This window comes from Gymnodraco acuticeps, unplaced genomic scaffold (assembly GCF_902827175.1).
Source record: "Gymnodraco acuticeps unplaced genomic scaffold, fGymAcu1.1, whole genome shotgun sequence".
NCBI lineage: Eukaryota > Metazoa > Chordata > Actinopteri > Perciformes > Bathydraconidae > Gymnodraco > Gymnodraco acuticeps.
In genome coordinates, this window is record NW_022991919.1 from 1 (window position 1) to 23,799 (window position 23,799).

At 45.9% G+C, this 23,799-nt stretch overlaps 1 protein-coding gene across 1 annotated transcript; it reads right to left on the reverse strand.

Annotated features, from left to right (window-relative positions):
• Positions 1–2,977: 2,977 nt before the first annotated feature.
• Positions 2,978–21,846, reverse strand: LOC117535633 (transcription factor COE1; the record flags this gene model as incomplete). The annotated part of the gene is given in 5 exon segments (XM_034200167.1): positions 2,978–3,066; positions 3,993–4,119; positions 9,288–9,421; positions 10,345–10,462; positions 21,765–21,846. Coding segments are annotated over 5 exon segments (550 nt in total), but the record flags the coding sequence as incomplete, so codon positions are not given.
• Between the last annotated feature and the right edge of the window lie 1,953 nt (positions 21,847–23,799).

A 23,799-nucleotide genomic window follows, 5' to 3' on the forward strand; every position in this document is an offset into this window, starting at 1 on the left:
AGTTGTGCAGATCACTAACTTGGAACAGTCTGCAAACATGTTTCAAACTGAGCACTTTGGTTCCCCTGCATCACTTTGAAACTCAGTGTTTGATACTCATGGTACCTGTCTCTGTGGATAGAGTCTGTAAACTGGACATTATGTTGTTTGTCGTCCTTATTGTTGTTCTGTTGTTTCTATGTTACATGTGTAACTAATGTCCTGCAGGTCACCTTGAAGAAGAGATCTGTTGATCTCAAGGGGCTTCACCTGGTTAAATAAAGGCTACAAACAAACACTAAAGACACGCTAAAGACACACTGAAGACACGCTAAAGACACGCTAAAGACACGCTAAAGACACGCTAAAGACATGCTAAAGACACGCTAAAGACACGCAAAAGACACGCTAAAGACACGCTAAAGACACGCTGAAGACACGCTAAAGACACGCTAAAGACACGCTAAAGACACGCTAAAGACACGCTGAAGACACGCTGAAGACACGCTAAAGACACGCTGAAGACACGCTGAAGACACGCTAAAGATACGCTAAAGACACGCTGAAGACACGCTAAAGACATGCTAAAGACACGCTAAAGACACGCAAAAGACACGCTAAAGACACGCTAAAGACACGCTGAAGACACGCTAAAGACACGCTAAAGACACGCAAAAGACACGCTAAAGACACGCTAAAGACACGCTAAAGACACGCTGAAGACACGCTGAAGACACGCTGAAGACACGCTAAAGACACACTAAAGACACACTAAAGACACGCTAAAGACACGCTGAAGACACGCTAAAGACACGCTAAAGACACGCTAAAGACACACTGAAGACACACTGAAGACACACTGAAGACACACTGAAGACACGCTAAAGACACGCTAAAGACACGCTAAAGACACGCTAAAGACACGCTAAAGACACGCTGAAGACACGCTAAAGACACGCTAAAGACACGCTAAAGACACGCTAAAGACACGCTAAAGACACACTGAAGACACACTGAAGACACGCTAAAGACACGCTAAAGACACGCTAAAGACACGCTAAAGACACGCTAAAGACACGCTAAAGACACGCTGAAGACACGCTAAAGACACGCTGAAGACACGCTAAAGACACGCTAAAGACACGCTAAAGACACGCTAAAGACACGCTGAAGACACGCTAAAGACACGCTAAAGACACGCTGAAGACACAAAAGACACGCTAAAGACACGCTGAAGACACGCTAAAGACACGCTGAAGACACACTGAAGACACGCTAAAGACACGCTAAAGACACACTGAAGACACACTAAAGACACACTAAAGACACGCTAAAGACACGCTAAAGACACACTGAAGACACGCTAAAGACACGCTAAAGACACGCTAAAGACATGCTAAAGACACGCTAAAGACACGCTAAAGACACGCTAAAGACACGCAAAAGACACGCTAAAGACACGCTAAAGACACGCTAAAGACACGCTGAAGACACGCTGAAGACACGCTAAAGACACGCTAAAGACACGCAAAAGACACGCTAAAGACACGCTAAAGACACGCTGAAGACACGCTAAAGACACGCTAAAGACACGCTAAAGACACGCTAAAGACACGCTAAAGACACGCTAAAGACACGCTAAAGACACGCTAAAGACACGCTAAAGACACGCTGAAGACACGCTAAAGACACGCTAAAGACACGCTAAAGACACGCAAAAGACACGCTAAAGACACGCTAAAGACACGCTAAAGACACGCTAAAGACACGCTAAAGACACGCTAAAGACACGCTAAAGACACGCTGAAGACACACTGAAGACACGCTAAAGACACGCTAAAGACACGCACAAGACACGCTAAAGACACGCTGAAGACACGCTAAAGACACGCTAAAGACACGCTAAAGACACACTAAAGACACACAAAAGACACGCTAAAGACACGCACAAGACACGCTAAAGACACGCTGAAGACACGCTAAAGACACGCTAAAGACACGCTAAAGACACACTAAAGACACGCTAAAGACACGCTAAAGACACACTGAAGACACACTAAAGACACGCTAAAGACACGCTAAAGACACACTGAAGACACACTAAAGACACGCTAAAGACACACTGAAGACACGCTAAAGACACGCTAAAGACACGCTAAAGACACGCTAAAGACACGCTAAAGACACACTAAAGACACACTAAAGACACACTGAAGACACACTAAAGACATGCTAAAGACACGCTAAAGACACGCTAAAGACACACTGAAGACACGCTAAAGACACGCTAAAGACACGCTAAAGACACACTAAAGACACGCTAAAGACACGCTAAAGACACACTGAAGACACACTAAAGACACGCTAAAGACACGCTAAAGACACGCTAAAGACACACTAAAGACACGCTAAAGACACGCTAAAGACACACTAAAGACACGCTAAAGACACACTAAAGACACGCTAAAGACACACTAAAGACACGCTAAAGACACGCTAAAGACACGCTAAAGACACACTAAAGACACACTAAAGACACACTGAAGACACACTAAAGACACACTTCCTACAGACCCTCTGAGAGGTCGGGATCACAAGGACTTGGTACGGTCCGGGGATCTGAAGACACGTCCCGGACCTCGGACCGTACCAACTACCAACACCTGCTATTCATCACCTCTGTTAGAGGAGAGATATTAAACAAGACACACACACACACACACACACACACACACACACACACACACACACACACACACACACACACACACACACACACGTTAAACAGAAGAATCAGCTGATGATTATCTGAGCAGCGAACCAGAACACAGACTGATGGAAAAACAGAAACAATAATCACTTACTCTGTGTTTGGATTAACGGTGTGTGTGTGTGTGTGTGTGTGTGTGTGTGTGTGTGTGTGTGTGTGTGTGTGTGTGTGTGTGTGTGTGTGTGTGTGTGTGTGTGTGTGTGTGTGTGTGTGTGTGTGTGTTTGTACCTTGGGCAGTCTTTCTGGGTCTCCAGGGTGACGGGGGATGACCTTTTGTAATCTCTGGAAGCCGTAGTCGATGGTCGGCTCGTTCAGAGCTGCAGGAGTCACATGATCAGCTCGTTAACATCATCCAATTAACATCGTTCATTCATCAGCTGGACAATAACAGAAGGAGATGCTGTGATTGGTCAATAACAGACAGAATGAAATGCTCTCATTGGTTCTTACTTCAAAATAAAACGTGATGATTAACTTGAATGTATGCATCAGTCAGTGTGTCTGCTCTCTGATTGGTCGACTCTCCTCCAACATCATTTACACTTTAAACCGGAGCTGATAAATCAGAACGTCAGTGAACGCACCGGAGCAGGGCCCGCCCAAGTGTGTGTGTATGTGTGTGTGTGACTGTGTGTGAAGTGCATGAATCATAATCCCGTCTTGGTTCAGCTGCATTTAACAAGCTTTAGACTGACTCTGCTATACATCGCAAACAGTGTGTGTGTATGTGTGTGTGTGAGTGTGTGTGTGTGAGAGGGGTGTGTGTGTGAGTTTGTGTGTGTGTTCAGTCCTTGAAGGCTCACAGGGCGTAACAAGCAGCATTTATAAGAGTGTGTTAGCTCTCCAGATGTCTATGTTATCTGCAGCCTGTTGTGTGTGTGTGTGTGTGTGTGTGTGTGTGTGTGTGTGTGTGTGTGTGTGTGTGTGTGACCTTGTGTTGTTGACGTGTTATTATCAGTGTGTGTGTCTGTTTAACCTGCCGCCTGTCTGTCTTCTCTCTTGTTAACGTACTTTATGGATCACACCTGAACTCACCGTCTCTCATCACACACTGACTTTAACACACTATAATAAACTTTATATTAATATTATATCATATATATTATGTTATATAAATGTACACACACACACTCCGCTGATCAAAGTACAGATTTAGGAAGTCCTCAGGTGTGAGAGACAGGAAGTGAGGAAAAGGAAGTGAGGAAAAGGAAGTGAGGAACAGGAAGTCCTCAGGTGTGTGTACCTGTGTAGACGAAGCGTCCCGGCGCTCCCTTGCAGAACTGTTTGGACTTGTAGGACAGCGTGACCTCCACGACCCCTGGGATGTGGCGGGGGGGCGTCTGTACCCGGATAGCATGGGGGGTGATGAGCTGGGGGGGGGGGGGGGGGGGGGTCATGTGATTGGAGTTTATTAACCCTCTAATCTCCTCCAGGAGAGAGGGAACCGCTTCATCCCCTGACTGCATCACTATCGTGCTAACGCTATCGTGCTAACGCTATCGTGCTAACGCTACCGTGCTATCTTTATTTTATTTATTCAACAGGGAAAGAAACACATTTCATTTTAAACAAGGAAACACAATCAAATAAAAACATGCAACATACAGGACTGGAATACTTAGACTAAAACATGAACTCTGCTCTCTGATTGGAGGATTGATTCCTTTGTTCAGCAGCTTTCACAGGAAATAAAGACTGACTGAAGGAACGTTGTGAGGGGAATAATCTGCTCTCGCTGCACCTCACGTTATCCGAGTTCCAGTTGTGCGTATGTTAATAAACTATCCGAGAGGAGGTGAGGCGAGCATTTGCATGTTTCATTTAACAGCTTGTATTTTGGAGTATTGGCAGAATGTGAATAAACAGATTTTTTGTTTGTACAATGACTCCAGTGGTTTTAATGTTGTTGTACTGGCACGTGACCAGGTCGTCAACAGTAGGTGATGTGTGAGCAGGGGCGGATCTACCGGGTGGCATGGGGTGGCAGCCTTGACACCCCATGCCACCCCAGTTGACATCTTTGTTTTGAAAGAAAAGTTGTGGCTCATCGGACATTTATGAGAGAAAATATCGAATGTCCGAGTGCAAGTGAATGCAGCACAAGACGAGAGTCTTGTAACCCCTCCCCCGGCCCTGGCGCGAGCTTGGAAATAATATGATTGGCGGCGATTTCATTTGAACCGGACGGACCGGACGGACCGGACGGCGCATAACGAGAACCATTCGGACCCAAGTAGACGGAAGGAATGAGGTATTTGCGGTCTACAATGACAGAGAAGAGACTGTCAAGTTTGGCTGTACTCAGCATAGATATATATACACACTAGATGACTCTCCCGCGCTGCTGGCCAATGGAGACCGACGTTGCCACATGGCGGCCATCTTGCCACAGGCAGCTCGCTCACTCATAACATTATGTCTACGGTGCTCTATTGAAATTGCCGTAGATTGCTCAATTTTCAACCAATTTTCAAACGGTTTGGTTTGTTATAAACATCAAAGATGTAGTTATGATACTGCATACTTATAATTATAATCATTAACTTTTTTTTTCAACATGTCTTGTTGTCTCCTGTATCATAGCCATGCTAATAACGTTTATAATAAACCAAACCGTTTGTAAATTAGTCAAGATTTCAGCGAGTTGAGAGCATTTCTGTGCAGATCCCTCACCTCACAACAGCTGTAGCAGTAGCTGTTGACTGTGGCAAGATGGTGAGCTACGCTGGCGACTCCCCCTTCAGCCATCTAGTGTTTATATATATCTATGGCACTCAGCATTGAATCAAAACGCACTAAAACTTTAGATCTTAATCAGTTTGTGAGGCGTTTTGCTGAACAAGATGGAAATCGCCGCAGTCAGCTGTAATAGGCAACTTGATGCTCTGCTCACGGGTGAGCATAACAAACTGTTAAGATGATGACCTAACGTGTGTAAATATATGTTTTTCTTTGTGGGGGTCTGCCCCCAAAAAACAGTTTCAAGTCCTGAGAAAGTCAAATCAGACGATGTGTAAAACTTCACTGCCCAGCCAACAGAAAGTAACCACTTTGATTTAGCTAGGCCAGCAGGTAAGGACCTTCCACTGGATCATAGCTGCAGCGATGTTTATGTTTTAGCTGAATACACGTTTTTTAACCCTAACTGATGGAGTTAGTCACTTCTTTAATGTTTGTTCTTTCTGATGTAAAGTCCAGGTTGTAACTGTTTGCAATGAAGTCGTGGGGCGCTGAACTTGTTACGATTATTGTGTTATGTCACGTTTTCTATGTCTGTTTTGGGTGTTTTGCTGTTCTCCCTGTCATGTTTTCCTCTTGTTATATTGTCTGGTCCTTTTCCCTGTGTTTTTCCTCCCGTCGTTAGTTTCCCTGGTGTGTCTAGTGTCTGATTGTTTTCACCTGTGGCCCTTGTGCTTCTCCTCCCCTGCCCGGCTGTGTCTCGTCTTGTGATTACCCCTCCCTATATTTAGTCTTGTCTCTTTCTGTGTTCAGTGTCGGTTCGTCTTGTGTCATGACTAGTTCGTCGGTGAGGTTCTGTTTTGTCTTTGTTATCACCTAGCCTTGAAATAAAGGAATTTTCACTTTAATCTGCATTTGGGTCCTGCCTGCTTCACACACCGTAACAGAACTGTTCCTTTGAATCCTTTGAATTTTGATATATGATATAATTACTTGTCTTTCAAATTTGAAGGAGGGTGAGCAAGCATCTTGAGGAACATTCATCATTATCTCCTCCAAAAAATATAGTTTATTCAATAATAAATGAATATGTGAATCATAACAGTGATTGACAGCTGATAGGAATAATATGATTGTTAATAGTTTCATATTCATTCAGACAAACATCGATGAGACAGTTAATTCATGTACTTATTGCAGCAGTCTGCATACATTTGGTTCCCCTGCTGGTCTAAGAGTGAAACAAACTCATTCAGTTATTGTTCAGTTAAAATTCATTAAATGAAGTTTGCCACCTTATATATTTATATTTAAGGCTTTACTGCTGAGCCACAATAATGTCACCTAATGTTATTGAGTTAAAATATCAATATTGTGGCTTTCCAAGTTAACATTGATTGATATGACTGCGATTAAATCAGCATATACTTCTGCCAGGGGATGCCACCCCTCAACATCTCCTGCCACCCTCTGGCCACCCCATGAATATTTGTCTAGATCCACCCCTGAGTGTGAGAGAGCCATAGAGTGTGTTCATCAGAGATGCCTCACATGACATGTAATCTCTGGTGAACCTAACATTCAACAGACCCTATTACATATTTTTTTAACCTGAGCCTTGAAATTGAGTGTTGAATCAATCATGACTCCAAGGTACTTGTATTGTGACCCCACCTGTAGCCTCTCCCCTGATATGAAAACTTCTGGCTCAACACAAGAGGACTTTGTTTCGCTGAAGAAGATGCGTAGTGTTTTACAAACAGCATTGTTCCAACCAAGCTGTTCCATGAGCTGTGGCGTTTGTCAGGTCATTAGCCACTTGTGTCAGATTGCTTCCATGTACATATATAACAGCAAAATCTGCACACATTTGGATGTTTGTGTCAGGACATACAGATGGTAAATCATTGATATAAAGCGAAAATAGTAATGGTCCCAGGATTGAACCTTGTGGGACCCCTCTCGAAAGACGAAGGTCAGCAGATTCATAATTTTGAACTCTCACATACTGAGATCGGTTAAACAAATACGATTCTAACCATCTAAGTGTTTGTGAAGAAAAGTTAAAACTGGAAAGCTTAGATATGAGTATTTTATGATTAAGTGTCAAAAGCCTTTTTTAGGTCAAGAAACACAGCTCCTACAACAACACCTTCATCCATTTGGGATTTGATTTGTTCTGTGAAAAAACAGTTGGCGGTCTCTGTTGAGTATTTTGCCCTAAAGCCAAATTGCATTGGATGCATAGAAAATGTACTAGTATTTAAATGGTCAATGATTTGCTCAGACACAAGTTTCTCAGCAACCTTTGACACTGTAGGAAGGATGCTAATTGGCCTGTAGTTACAGGAAGACATGGGGTCTCTACTTTTAAATATTGGGATATCCATAGCCGGCTTCCAAACACTTGGACATATTCCCTGACGGAAGGAGAGGTTCATCCTTTTGGCAATAGGATAATAAAGTGTAACCATGTCCATGCCAAATATATCGTGTTAAAGCTATTGTGCTAACGCCATCCTGCTAACCAGTGGCGGTTCTAGACCAATTTGACTGGGGGGCCAGGCTGGACCAGGCTGGGGTCAGGCTGGGGCCAGGCTTGGGGCCAGGCTGGGGCCCAATAAATGCAGGACGATAAAGACAAAGACAGTATGAAGTAATTGCGCATAAGAAAACAATGCAATACAGTTATTTGTATTTGTGTCAGTACACATATTTATTTAAAATACTTATAGTTACAGTTTTTACGCTCTAATGCAGGGGTCCTCTTTTAGGACGAGAGCTACTTTAAAAAAATAAAACAAGTCGTGAGTCGTACTTTTACTCCCCTTTTTTAGTTTTTTGCAGTGTATATATTTAGCACATTTTATTATATAATTACCTTTAACCTTTGTGTGCTGTTTGGGGACCCGTTTTCAGTGTTTACTAAATAAAGTGTATGCAATCTATTTATTTTAACCTGCTTTATTTGGGGGTGGAATACATTTTTGTTTAATGTTGAAGTTAAATGCATCAATCTGGTGCACTTTGAGCACAAAATGAATTTATCGATACAGCTCTCAACACTCAGATGAAAGAGAGCTGTATACCTTTCAATAAACACATCTTTAGAATATAACAAATCATTTAAAACTTGTTTATCCTTATCTTATGTTACCTATAGTTAGCATTATTTATTTTTATTTATGCATATTTTACTAATCACTCCCCTTTTAAACTGTTGCAAGAACGTGATTTGTCGATATGCATTGTGGGGGTGGGGGAGGAGGGGTGATAGATAGATATAGAGTTGTAGTAAGTAGAAAGAGTTCGCTATGATTGAGGTTTTGTTTATGCATAGGGTAGATTCTTCGAATTATATTTCCTTTTTTTGTGTGTATTTTTTACACTTTGGATTTGCTTGGCGAACTACTTATTGAGGGCTTGCGAGCTACCGGTAGCTCGTGATCGACGTGTTGGAGACCGCTGCTCTAATGGATCAGACTAGAATGACAAATAGCGTTAGTTACGCCTATTCCGTCAGCCAAGAAATCATTTAATCATAATGTTTTTTTTTTCATTTTCATTTTTCAGGGGGGCCACAGGGGGGTCCAAAGTCAGTGTTAGGTGGGCACTGCCTCCCCCCCCCTAGAACCGCCCCTGGTGCTAACAGTAGCATGCTATCATGCTAACGTACTGTGGTGGGAATTTCTATATGAAATGTGGATAGAGAATCAAACCGTTCAGCTGTCTTTGTCGTATTTAATTTCTTGCAAGAAAGTTCAGTCACACAGAGAGCAAACAGTCTGCAGAGAGAAAGAGTTTGGGTTGAGAAACACTGGTCTCCACACCAGCATGCTAAGCTAACGTGCTACCGTACCTCGCTCCACACCAGCATGGTGCCGAACACCACCTGCAGCCCGTCGAAGAAGTTGTCCCCGATCAGAATCACCGTGGCTCCTCCCGTCGTCCAGCCTTCCGACGGGCTGATCGCCTTAATGCAGGGGGTGGCTGCTGGGGGGGGGGAGGGGGCATGTCAGAGGGGGGGGGGCAGGAGAGGGGAGAAGGGTAAATATAAACGTTAGCGTCCTGTTCTCTGTAACCTCTGAGGACCCTCAATATACTGAGAGTGAAGCTGACTAGAAGAGCAAATATCTTCAACAAGAGTCCTGGGAAACACACACACACTGCGACACACAGACACACACATACACACACAGACACACAGACACACAGACACACACACACTGTGACACACACACACACTGCGACACACAGACACACACATACACACACACACACACAGACACACAGACACACACACACTGTGACACACACACACACTGCGACACACAGACACACACAGACACACACACACACACACACACACACAGACACACACTGCGACACACACTGTGACACACACACACACACACACACACACACACACACTGCGACACACACTGTGACACACACACACACACACACCCACACACACACACACCACACACACACACACACACACACACTACACACACACACACACACACACACACACACACACACACACACACACACACACACACACACACACACACAAACCAGTAATGAGTACTTGCTCTTCTTTCAAGTGTGGCTGCAGATTAATTATAAAGTGAAATGAAAGCTGTGTGTGTGTGTGTGTGTGTGTGTGTTGCAGGGTGTGTGTGTGTGTGTGTGTGTGTGTGAGCAGCTAATCTCATCATGAAGACTTTAGATGACATTACAGTACCTGACCTCTGATGGATTAAAGAGAGTCTTTTTTCTAACAGAGGAGGAGGAAGAGGAAGAGGAGGAGGTTGTTTATTTACTTCTAGAGAGAGCAACGTTCAAATGCAGGTGTTTTTAGGAAGAAGCCCACTTGTATATACAGGTGTACAGGTATAAGCCCCTCCTACCTTCAGACGGGTCCAGCCTCCGGGCGCGGCGGCCATGTTTGGAGTTGTTGTGAACGAACATGTTGTCGGAGACGGCGAGGACATGTCCGTCAACATTCACCGTGGTAGAGACAACCACCTGAAACACAAACACTTTGTTTACACCACAAACACTTTGTTTACACCACAAACACTTTGTTTACACCTCAAACACAAACACTTTGTTTACAACAGGGGCCTGTTCTACGAAGCTGGTTCAACCTAACCTGGATGTGTTTGAGTTAGCCGGTTGGCCTAATCCAAAACATACGCGCTCTCGCTAAGCGGTCCTACGACGCGGGTTATCAAGTGGATCGCTCAAGCCAGCCGTGTCCTATCTAGTTAGGTGTTCACATGAGAGGGGTGGTATCTGGAGCATTCGACCAATCACAGACATGGAGAAGCGCACTGACAGCGCAGCGTCATACTTCCTGAATGAAAAGTCAACTATAATATTAAACATATGAAGAAGTTAAACTTTAAACATCCATGACTTAAACACTTGATCCAGGATCAAAGCCACAGACCTGCACCTGCAAGGTGAATACAGCTGGGAACAGAACAAGTGTTTGAATGCGTACATGAACAGCTTTATGATATCACTGCCCGTCTAAGACACCATCTGACTTTCATTACATTTGACTCCAGTGTTTCCTCAACTTAATGTGTTGCTTCAAATAATCCTTCTGCATCCAGTCTGTGACGCTGTGAGTGTTGCACGGCCAGATACGGCTCAGCTGACTCAGATCAGGAGATATGTGATACATTATGAAGTGATATGCCGCGGACTGTACTTAATGTGACTCTGATCCGGTTACTTATGTTGTGGCAGATGTTTCAGTAAGCTTTCTTAACGCTAATGTTATAATAGTCAGATTGCTCTGAAGATGGAGCTGATATTCTATTCATGTTCACGTTCACACAGTCGCTGATTTTTGCCGGCCGTCTTTCCTGCAACGGCAGCTTTTCTGTATTTCCTTTCTCCTGTAATATGACTTGATTGCTTTAAACTCACACACTGAGCTCTGATTGGTCAGCAGGCGGTGCTTTCACTGAGTTGAGCTCTTAGCCTGCAACCTAACCTGGTCCCGACCAGGTTAGCCGCTCAGCATCAGTTACCATTGAGATCTAGCCCGCTAAAATGAGAACCAGCGTCGTAGCCGGAAACCCTGAGTTACCCTGAAGTTAGCCGCTAAGAGAACATCCTGCTTCGTAGTACAGGCCTCTGAAACACAAACACTTTGTTTACACCTGACACCGGCAGTGGCTCAGTCAGTAGGGACTGGGAGCCGTAGGCTTGCCGGTTCAAGTCCCCGACCAGACCTCAATACGGAGTGTGGACTGCTACTTGGAGAGGTCACAGTTCACCTCCTGCACTGCCGTGGTGCCCTTGAGCAAGGCACCGGATACCCCCCACTCCCACTGCTACCTGGGCACTGTGCAATAGCTGCCCTCTGCTCCTGGTTCTAGACTCCTGGTGCTAGACTCCTGGTTCTAGACTCCTGGTGCTAGACTCCTGGCGCCAGACTCCTGGTTCTAGACTCCTGGTGCTAGACTCCTGGTGCTAGACTCCTGAAGCCAGACTCCTGGTACTAGTCTCCTGGTACTAGACTCCTCGTACTAGACTCCTGGTACTAGTCTCCTGGTACTAGACTCCTGGTCCTAGACTCCTGGTACTAGACTCCTGGTTCTAGTCTCCTGGTGCTAGACTCCTGGTGCTAGACTCCTGGTACTAGACTCCTCGTACTAGACTCCTGGTACTAGACTCCTGGTGCTAGACTCCTGGTGCTAGACTCCTGGTCCTAGACTCCTGGTACTAGACTCCTGGTTCTAGACTCCTGGTGCTAGACTCCTGGTACTAGACTCCTGGTACTAGACTCCTGGTACTAGACTCCTGTTTCTAGACTCCTGGTTCTAGACTCCTGGCGCCAGACTCCTGGTTCTAGACTCCTGGTACTAGACTCCTCGTACTAGACTCCTGGTACTAGTCTCCTGGTACTAGACTCCTGGTCCTAGACTCCTGGTACTAGACTCCTGGTTCTAGTCTCCTGGTGCTAGACTCCTGGTGCTAGACTCCTGGTACTAGACTCCTCGTACTAGACTCCTGGTGCTAGACTCCTGGTGCTAGACTCCTGGTGCTAGACTCCTGGTCCTAGACTCCTGGTACTAGACTCCTGGTTCTAGTCTCCTGGTGCTAGACTCCTGGTTCTAGACTCCTGGTACTAGACTCCTGGTACTAGACTCCTGTTTCTAGACTCCTGGTTCTAGACTCCTGGCGCCAGACTCCTGGTTCTAGACTCCTGGTACTAGACTCCTCGTACTAGACTCCTGGTACTAGACTCCTGGTTCTAGACTCCTGGTCCTAGACTCCTGGTTCTAGTCTCCTGGTGCTAGACTCCTGGTACTAGACTCCTCGTACTAGACTCCTGGTACTAGACTCCTGGTACTAGACTCCTGGTTCTAGACTCTTGGTCCTAGACTCCTGGTACTAGACTCCTGGTGCTAGTCTCCTGGTGCTAGACTCCTGGTGCTAGACTCCTGGTACTAGACTCCTGTTTCTAGACTCCTGGTTCTCGACTCCTGGTGCTAGACTCCTGGTTCTAGTCTCCTGTTTCTAGTCTCCTGGGTCTAGTCTCCTGGTGCTAGACTCCTGGTGCTAGACTCCTGGTGCTAGACTCCTGGTTCTCGACTCCTGGTACTATACTCCTGGTTCTAGACTCCTGGTTCTAGACTCATGGTGCTAGTCTCCTGTTTTTAGACTCCTCTTTCTAGTCTCCTGGTTCTAGACTCCTGGTGCTAGACTCCTGGTACTAGACTCCTGTTTCTAGACTCCTGGTACTAGACTCCCGGTACTAGACTCCTGGTACTAGACTCCTGGTGCTAGACTCCTGGTTCTAGACTCCCGGGACTAGACTCCCGGTACTAGACTCCTGTTTCTAGACTCCTGGTTCTAGACTCCTGGTTCTAGACTCCTGGTGCTAGACTCCTGGTGCTAGACTCCTGGTGCTAGACTCCTGGTACTAGACTCCTGGTTCTAGTCTCCTGGTGCTAGACTCCTGGTACTAGACTCCTGTTTCTAGACTCCTGGTTCTAGACTCCTGGTACTAGACTCCTGGTTGGTGCTAGACTCCTGGTACTAGACTCCTGGTTCTAGACTCCTGCTGCTAGACTCCTGCTGCTAGACTCATGGTACCAGACTCCTGCGGCTAGGATTGGTTAAAAGCAAAATGAGAACACATTTCACTGTGAGGCTGTGTGCTCTGCATGTGTTAAAGAGGGTTCTATTTCGTCCCTACTGACCACCAGAGGCGGTGCTTTAGCACTGGATATGTCCATCGCACGCATGCACAGTTCGAGTACCTAATAACAACAAAGTCACCTGTGACCCACGTGATTACGGCTACATAGGCCGGCGTCATTAGTGGACCGTTTCCTTTTCATCTTCTCGCTTCGCTTGAGTACCGCGGCTACATTCTTGTAGCCTACAGCGTTCAGGTTTGAACGTTTGATCTGAGGGATTTCTCTGCAAGCAGCTGGCCGGCTGTGCAGAGCCTCGACGGACAGGTGTGTGTCAACTTGTTGCTGGTGATGGCTGTGTCCCCGCACCCTCTCCCAGCTAAGTTGTCCTGATTGCTGTCTTATTTATTGTTTGGCTTAGACTTTCTGGTGACGACAGTGTTCCCGCTTCCTCTCCCATAAAGTTGCTCTTATTATGCTCTTTTGAAAGTTCTGCTTGTGGCGTTGTGCCCGAGGTATCATTAGCATTTGAGTCCCAGCTTTAGCTGCGTCTCTCATTCAATTATGTATGGAAAGCCCAGTGTGCCATATTTTGCCCGTTTTTTGTTTAGATGCAGAGAGTAAGGTAAGTACTGGTCATAGTTACTACTGTAACTATGGTCCTAGGCCATGTAAGCACTGTCCATGGTTACTACTGTGACCATGGCCTACGGTTTTATGCGGGCTGTTCTATTCCATAGAAGCTAATTATCTGGTCTTAACATTTGTGTTTTGACTTGGTTGCTTGATTGTTAGCAGCAGCCGCTTGGCTAACACCTTGCATGTACTGTTAAGCTTCACTATTTAACTCAGCCTGTGAGGGCAGTGATCTCGCTCCCGCTCCTGGCAACGTATGGTTTTGATTGCAGCACTATATCGTTGTATTTACTGCTCCTAGTACTAGACTCTAGCACTAGGATGATATGCAGAGAACAATCTCCACTGTGTGTGATGTGTGCTCTGCTTGTGTGGCCATTAAAGAGGATTTCATCCTCCCAATATTATATAATCTAGTGTGTAGAACGAAATCTAAAATGTAAATTGTAAATAAGCAATCTGTATGTAAAAAACCACCTGTATGTAAATTGTAAATAAGCCATCTGTATGTCAAATATGTCTTATATGTCTTATATGATATGATGAATTGGAAATGGGGGACCCTGATGTAAACAAGACGAAAGTCTTTCTCTGGTCTGCATCCCCTTAACAATTGTATGTTTTGAGCTGTACTGTACTGTACCCAATATACAAGCTGTTAATACACTTTTCAATCAATCAATCAATCAAGCAGCCGTTTGGCTGACACTTTTAGGCACCGGCCACAGTTACTACTGTAACTACGGTTCTAAGCCGTGTAAGTACTGGCCATAATTACTACTGTAACTACGGTTCTAAGCCGTGTGAGTACTGGCCATAGTTACTACTGTAACTACAGCTCTATGCTGTGTAAGTACTGGCCATAGTTACTACTGTAACTACGGTTCTAAGCCGTGTAAGTACTGGCCATAGTTACTACTGTAACTACGGTTCTAAGCTGTGTAAGTACTGGCCGTAGTTACTACTGTAACTACGGTTCTATGCTGTGTAAGTTCTGGCCATAGTTACTACTGTAACTACGGTTCTAAGCCGTGTAAGCACTGGACATGGTTACTGTTGTAACTACGGCTCTGTGCTGTTCTCTTCTTTAGAAGCTAGTTATCTGGTCTTAAACATTTATGTTTGACTTGATCTCGCTTGATTGTTAGCAGCAGCCGCTTGGCTAACGTCTTGCGTGTACTGTTAAGCTTCATTATTAACTCAGCTGGTGAAGGCAGTGCTCTCGCTCCCGCTCCCGGTAACGTATTGTTTTAATTGTTAGCAGCAGCCGCTTGGATAACATCTGGCGTGTTCTGTTGAGCTTCGTTGTTTAACTCATCCAGTGAAGGCAGTGTTTTTCGACCCCCGCTCCTGGTAGATGTGTTGCATGATTCTTAGCAGCAGCCGCCTGGCTAAGCTGCCCCGTTAAGCTTATTTATTTAATCCAGCTAGGTGAAGGCAGTGCTCTCGCTCCCGCTCCTTCTGCCGGTAACGTGGGTGTAGTTACATCCCTCTCTGTGTTCGGCGAGTAGGAGCATTGCTCTACTCTTTCCGTTCAGCAGGTAGCCGGTGAAGGCTGTGTTCTCACACCCGCTCCCCGCGTACGCTGCACCTGGCATTCGTTATTAACTCAACCAGTGAAGGCAGTGCTCTCGCTCCCGCTCCCTCTGCCGGTAACGTGGGTGTAGTTACATCCCTCTTTGTTTTCGGCGAGTAGGAGCATTGCTCTACTCTTTCCGTTCAGCAGGTAGCTGGGGAAGGCTGTGTTCTCGCGCCCACTCCCGGCAACACTGCATCTGGCTACCTACAGAATGGCTCATTCATGTAGCGCCTGTATGGCTTCTCTTGAGCCCGAGGGCGGCCATGACCGCTGCCCCCCCTCTGCCTTGGCCTCGAGCATTTGAGGGAGGGTCTCACGCAAAGCGCCTGCATGAGCTGTAGATTCATGCCTCGGGCGCTCAGAGTGGCTAGAGTTGCAGAGGTGGTACCTCTCCTCGTCACAACTGGAGCTCAGTTTGACCGTTCCTGGTGACTTGATGGAGGGATGGCTATGGGTTCACCCCCCAGGTAGAGGGCTAGAAACAGGCTGTCCTCTAAGGTGGGTCGGTTAGCTGCCGTCATGGAGCAGACAAAGTCGCTCCTGTAGACCCTTCAGCCAGGGACCGGTGTGGGGGCTACTAGCTTGCCACCTGGCCCTCCTTCGGTTGCTACACCTCTGCTTGAGGAGGCCATGTCGCTAGCGGCTCCGGATAAACCTCTTCTATGAAGGGGGGGGGGGACCCCGCTCACCCCCGAGGAGACTTCCCACTCCTCTGCTCAGAGCTCTCTGCAGGGCACGGAGGACGCTTTCATGGCGGCCATTATTCGCGCGGCCCTGGTACTCTTGCAGCTTCAGGTTCCGCAGGCCGACTCGGCTCAGGCTAGCGCCTTTTTCAGGCATAACCCTGCCCCTTTTCACTCCCCCTGTTCCTCCTTCAGAGGAGTACCTGAGGGAGCTCCATGCATGCTGGAGAGACACCAGGGCCCTCTCCCACTCTGCTGCCAGGCAGGATCCGGCGAGGGTGGGGCTGGGTCGCTTGCCATCCATTGAGCCTGCCATCGCCTCCCCGATTCGGGCTCCTGATGCCAGGTGCCCTCGGCCTCAGTGCAGGGTCACAGACGAGCTGCTCTGTAGGGCCTACGACACAGCGGCACGCATCTGATACTGGCTTTCTCTACCTCTCTGCAGCAGGCTCCGGCTGAGCCTTCTTTGCTGGGCCTCAGTGATGCATCACTGTAAGCCTTTGCCCTAATGCAGTGGTTCTCAAACTTTTTCTGTCAGGCCCCCCCTTTGGAGAAAAAAAAAAGTCGGGCCCCCCCAACACAAATAGTCGGGCTCAGTGGCTGCGCCAGAGATTTATGTTGGGGGTGCTGTGGGGTAGCTTGACGTTTCATAGAGGGTGCTCAAACATTTAGGGTTTCCCATTAATGTACCGGTCGCTACAGAGGAATGTTCTACTGCAACACTCCCCACGCATATACACAGTGTACCCTCGACTGTTACAATGAAGGCTCGATAATCAGCTCACGGCATATAGCTGTAAGCAGGGGTAAAGTGCTATTTTTATAGGTGGTGTGTGGACCTCACATACTGTAGGGGGGTCCGAGGGCAAGCTCCCCGGGAAGATTTATTTTTAAATATTGAAGTTAAAAGCATCAATCTGGTGCACTTTGAGAGCAAAATGAAGAGATCTTTGGATACATCTCTCAACACAGAACTGTAAACAGATTTACTATTTCTTTATGGATATTTTACAAATCACCCTTTTAAACTTTATACATTTTTTAATGTCATATAGTATTTCATACCTGTTTTTAATTTATTCTCTTATTTTTTTATAACTATAATGATCATATAAACGTGTGCCTCGGAAATAATTGTTTACATTAATGGTGACCAAAACATTTGAGACCCACTGAGATAACACTGAGAGTCCTTTAGCTCACTGAGCCTCTCAGTCTGACAGGAGAGGACTCTCCTCCACCTTGTTGTTGAAAAAACACCTTATATCCGTTAGCGTAGCTCGCTAGCACAAGAAGCTAACATCAACGATCTCCGGTACCGGTGCGCTCTCTCTCTCTCTCGCTCGCTCGCGCACACACACACACAGAGCCGAGCTTTAATGAAACACAGAGACCCAGACGTAATAGTACTGTACTGTATCATATTATTTTCGAATCAATCATTTTTCAAAATATGATTTTTTTTTTTTAATTTCTAATAACCATTTTTCCTCCTGGTCTCCCACTTAAAAAGATGAGAGAGGCCTGTAATTTTCATCCTAGGTACACTTCAACTATGAGAGACAGGATGGGGGGAAAGAATCCAGAAAATCCCACATTGTCTGATTTTTAAAGAATTGATTTGCAAATTATGGTGGAAAAATAAGTATTTGGTCAATAACAAAAGTTAATCTCAATACTTTGTTATATACCCTTTGTTGGCAATGACAGAGGTCAAAGGTTTTCTGTAAGTCTTCACAAGGTGTTCACACACTGTTGCTGGTATGTTGGCCCATTCCTCCATGCAGATCTCCTCTAGAGCAGTGATGTTTTGGGGCTGTCGCTGGGCAACACAGACTTTCAACTCCCTCCAAAGATTTTCTATGGGGTTGAGATCTGGAGACTGGCTAGGCAACTCCAGGACCTTGAAATGCTTCTTACGAAGCCACTCCTTCGTTGCCCGGGCGGTGTGTTTGGGATCATTGTCATGCTGAAAGACCCAGCCACGTTTCATCTTCAATGCCCTTGCTGATGGAAGGAGGTTGTCACTCAAAATCTCACGATACATGGCCCCATTCATTCTTTCCTTTACACGGATCAGTGGTCCTGGTCCCTTTGCAGAAACACAGCCCCAAAGCATGATGTTTCCACCCCCATGTTTCACAGTAGGTGTTCTTTGGATGCAACTCAGCATTCTTTCTCCTCCAAACACGTCTAGTTGAGTTTTTACCAAAAGGTTCTATTTTGGTTTAATCTGACCATATGACATTCTCCCAATCCTCTTCTGGATCATCTAAATGCTCTCTAGCAAACTTCAGACGGGCCTGGACATGTACTGGCTTAAGCAGGGGGACACGTCTGGCACTGCAGGGTTTGAGTCCCTGGCGGCGTAGTGTGTTACTGATGGTAGCCTTTGTTACTTTGGTCCCAGCTCTCTGCTGGTCATTGGCTAGGTCCCCCCGTGTGGTTCTGGGATTTTTGCTCACCGTTCTTGTGATCATTTTGACCCCACGGGGTGAGATCTTGCGTGGAGCCCCAGATCGAGGGAGATTATCAGTGGTCTTGTATGTCTTCCATTTTCTAATAATTGTTCCCACAGTTGATTTCTTCACACCAAGCTGCTTACCTATTGCAGATTCAGTCTTCCCAGCCTGGTGCAGGTCTACCATTTAGTTTCTGGTGTCCTTTGACAGCTCTTTGGTCTTGGCCATAGTGGAGTTTGGAGTGTGACTGTTTGAGGTTGTGGACAGGTGTCTTTTATACTGATAACGAGTTCAAACAGGTGCCAATAATATAGTTAACAAGTGGAGGACAGAGGAGGCTCTTAAAGAAGAAGTTACAGGTCTGTGAGAGCCAGAAATCTTGTTTGTTTGTAGTTGACCAAATACTGAGTTTACCAATTAATTCATAAAAAATCCTAAAATGTGATTTCCTGGATTCTTTCCCCCCATTCTGTCTCTCATAGTTGAGGTGTACCTAGGATGAACATTACAGGCCTCTCATCTTTTTAAGTGGGAGAACTTGCACAATTGGTGGCTGACTAAATACTTTTTTGCCCCACTGTATATCTAGAAGCAATCTTGCAGCATTTTTATATACAGCATTTTTGTAAACAGAGGAGCTACAAAAATGGCAACGTCAAAGAAAAGCACACCGTGGTCGACCGAAGAGGTGACGACGTTCCTACATCTCATTGGGGATGATCAAATCCAGCGGGAGCTCGACGGGAGCCCCACCTACACTGCGTTGCTACCCCAGGTCCTAAACTGTAATGGAAATGTGCCACGGCCTCGGACGGCCAGCGAGGCAGCCCGAGGCCTGAGCGAGGACGCTTAGGGACGCTTAAACGGGGCTACCGCGCTGCAGGTTCTCCAGGTTCTACCGGGTCAATGTCGCCACTCCCCATCCTTTGGGCGTGGTCCTGTTGCCGAGCTCCACTGCTTCCAGTAGTGAGAAAGGGCTTGGATTCTTCATGGTTGGTATAAGTCATCCAGTGCTAAAGCACCACCTCTGGCGGTCAGTAGGGACGAAATAGAACGATAGTTACGGCTGTAACTACGGTTCTATGAGTCCCGGATGACCGCCAGAGTTTCCGGTCACTCAGAATTCTTGTGTGCTCGCGAGAAGATTCTGGGAACCGATCCACTAATGACGCCGGCCTATGTAGCCGTAGTCACGTGGGTCACATGTGACTTTGTTGTTATTAGGTACTCGAACTGCGCATGCGTGCGATGGACATATCCAGTGCTAAAGCACCACCTCTGGCGGTCATCCGGGACTCATAGAACCGTAGTTACAGCCGTAACTATCGTTTTATCCCTCCCAATTATATTCTATTCCAAACACAAACACTTTGTTTACACCTGAAACACAACAACTTTATTTACATTCCTGTAAAAGACCTTGGAGTGATTTCTATCTGGTTTCAGCTCTCACCACAGCACTGAAACTGCTCTACTCAAGGTCACATGACATTCTCCTCTCTGCTGACTGTGGTTCCCTCTCCATCTTGCTCATCTTCATCATCTTCATCCTTCTTGACCAACCGCTACCTTCGACACCATTAACCATTCCATCCTCACCTCCTCCTGGCTCAGTCAGTAGGGGCTTGGACTGTGAGCTGTATGGTTGCCGGTTCAAGTCCCCGATCAGACCTAAAAATGGAGTGTGGACTGCTTCTTGGAGAGGTTCCAGTTCACCTCCTTCCCTGCCGTGGTGCCCTTGAGCAAGGCACCGGACAACCCCCTTCCCCCCTCACTCCCATTGCTCCCCGGGTGCTGTACAATAGCTGCCCACTGCTCCTAGTACTAGACTCCTGGTACTAGGATGGGTTAAAAGCAGAGAACACATGTCACTGTGTGCTGTGTGCTCTGCATGTGAGACCATTAAAAGAGGGTTTCATCCCTCCCAATATATATATATATATATAAATCACATCTCTCTGGCAGAAAACAATTCATTTACATCAACAACTGCAAACCCTTTCAGTCCCTCACGGCGTCCCCCAGGGCTCTGTACTTGGTCCCCTGTTTTAAATCATTTACATCCTCCCACTTGGACAGATCCTCCACCAACACCAACTCTGGTTCCACTGTCACGCTGACGAAACCCAACTCACCCTCTCTACAAAAACTCTTTCTGCATCCACCCACTCCCAACTCACCACTTGCCTCACTGACATCAGAACATGGTGCAAAACAACTTTCTGAAACTAAACTGTGACAAATCTGAAATAATCATCATAGGCCCAAACTCACAAGAAATCTCTCATAACTCACTTATTCACTCTAGCTTTCAAACTAAAAGATCAACCCCCCCCCCATTTACTCGTACTTGGATTAGCAAAACTGTTTATGTTTTCTTTGTATTGTTTCTGTTCTGATTTTATGTAAAGCTTCTTTGAGCATTAGGAAAAGCGCTATAAATATCCCATGTATTATTATGATTATTATTAACAAACTGCGGGTAATCTGTTATTACAGTCAATCTGATCAGTTTATAAAGGTTTAGATCCAGAGGAACACCTGAAATGCATTAAAGCTGTTCCTCTGAACCCTCATCTCTGAAAGCAATAACGCTGCAATGCATGATGGGAACAGCAGGTCCTCCAGAGCCACGTCCTGCCCTTTAGGGAGATGAATTTATCTCTGTGTGTGTCTCTCTGTGTGTGTGTGTGTGTGTGTGTGTGTGTGTGTGTGTGTGTGTGTGTGTGTGTGTGTGTGTGTGTGTGTGTGTGTGTGTGTGTGTGTGTGTGTCTCTCTCTCTGTGTGTGTGTGTGTGTGTAGTACCTGGAACCTCCTCATGTCTCGGGGGTTCCCGGCGTTCTTCAGACAGTTCTGGTTACACTTGAGGAAGAACTTGAGGAAGAACCTAGAGAGACAGAAAGATATGTATCATTATATTAAATATCCGCAGCAGAGGACTCTTTAAAGTAGAGACACTACATACTGATATACACCTGAACATCAGCAGCAGAGGACTCTTTAAAGTAGAGACACTACATACTGATATACACCTGAACATCAGCAGGAGAGGACTCTTTAAAGTAGAGACACTACATACTGATATACACCTGAACATCAGCAGCAGAGGACTCTTTAAAGTAGAGACACTACATACTGATATACACCTGAACATCAGCAGGAGAGGACTCTTTAAAGTAGAGACACTACATACTGATATACACCTGAACATCAGCAGGAGAGGACTCTTTAAAGTAGAGACACCACATACTGATATACACCTGAACATCAGCAGGAGAGGACTCTTTAAAGTAGAGACACTACATACTGATATACACCTGAACATCAGCAGGAGAGGACTCTTTAAAGTAGAGACACTACACACTGATATACACCTGAACATCAGCAGGAGAGGACTCTTTAAAGTAGAGACACTACATACTGATATACACCTGAACATCAGCAGGAGAGGACTCTTTAAAGTAGAGACACTACATACTGATATACACCTGAACATCAGCAGGAGAGGTCTCTTTAGTGAAGTCATGCAGCATCACAGTGTTTACACGGTTACAGGTTGTAAGCACACACACACACACACACACACACACACACACACACACACACACACACACACACACACACACACACACACACACACACACACACACACACACACACACACACACACACACACACACACACACACACACACACACACACACACACACACACACACACACCACACACACACACACACACACACCACACACACACACACACACACACACACACACACACCACACACACACACACACACACACACACACACACACACACACACACACACACACACACACACACACACACACACACACACACACACTGACAGACAGAAGTCTCTAATGCTTCTTTCACACCATCGCAGTCCCCGTTTTAGCTCCGAGCTTTTCAGGTTCGGAACAGTTTTTTATTTTCAGCCCCCGTTTTGTTCACACCGCCCAGAGCTCGGCTGGTGCTGCCGCGGCTGCGTCATGACGTCACCGTTTACATCGCTGATTTTCTCCCAAACGGCGTCGGGTCGATGATCGTGTTGCTTTTAATCAAACGAAGCCAGATGAAATTAAATAACTACTTCTCCAACCTTGTACTGTTCTCCAGAGTGCCGTGGTTCATTTTTAAGTTAAGCCCCACGAACCCTTCGGCGGGTCCGAAACCACAACATCTGCAAGCAACAGCGTCTGAGGGCTTCTTAAGATTTAATAAACTATGAATGTTTCATATCCATGTAACGGGAAGAAACTCAGCTAACTGATAATATGAACAATTTTTAGCAAAAAAAAACACAAGACTAACGCTGAGCCTCTGAATTTTGCCTGAGCGAAAAAATGCTAACGCCGTTAGCACAGAATTCACAGTATAACACCCTTATTACTTATTGTAACTGCAAATCCAACCTATCGATTAGCATCGTGAGATTACACAGAATCGATAGGTATCTGTATCATCACTCCATGGTCAGAACTCGCAACATGAGAAACAAAAACAGACATCACAACTCGTGGCATTAGGTAGCAAACACTGCAATATGTCTTACCTTCGTTGTTTTTGATCAAACTGGTCTTCAATGGCATTGAAACGATAAAAACGCTGCTGGAGTTAATCCATAGGTTAATCCAATGTGTCTGTGTCACTTTGAATGATTTCTGATAATCCATAAGCAATACAACTAGTTTTCAGATTTCAGATGTCAGAGCGTAAGATAGCTTTCGTTTTGGGCAAACTGCGAGCGCATAGCTCCCACTTCTCAATGGTAACATTGCTGTGTATGTGGAAATTCCCCTTAGATTCTATTGGCTCT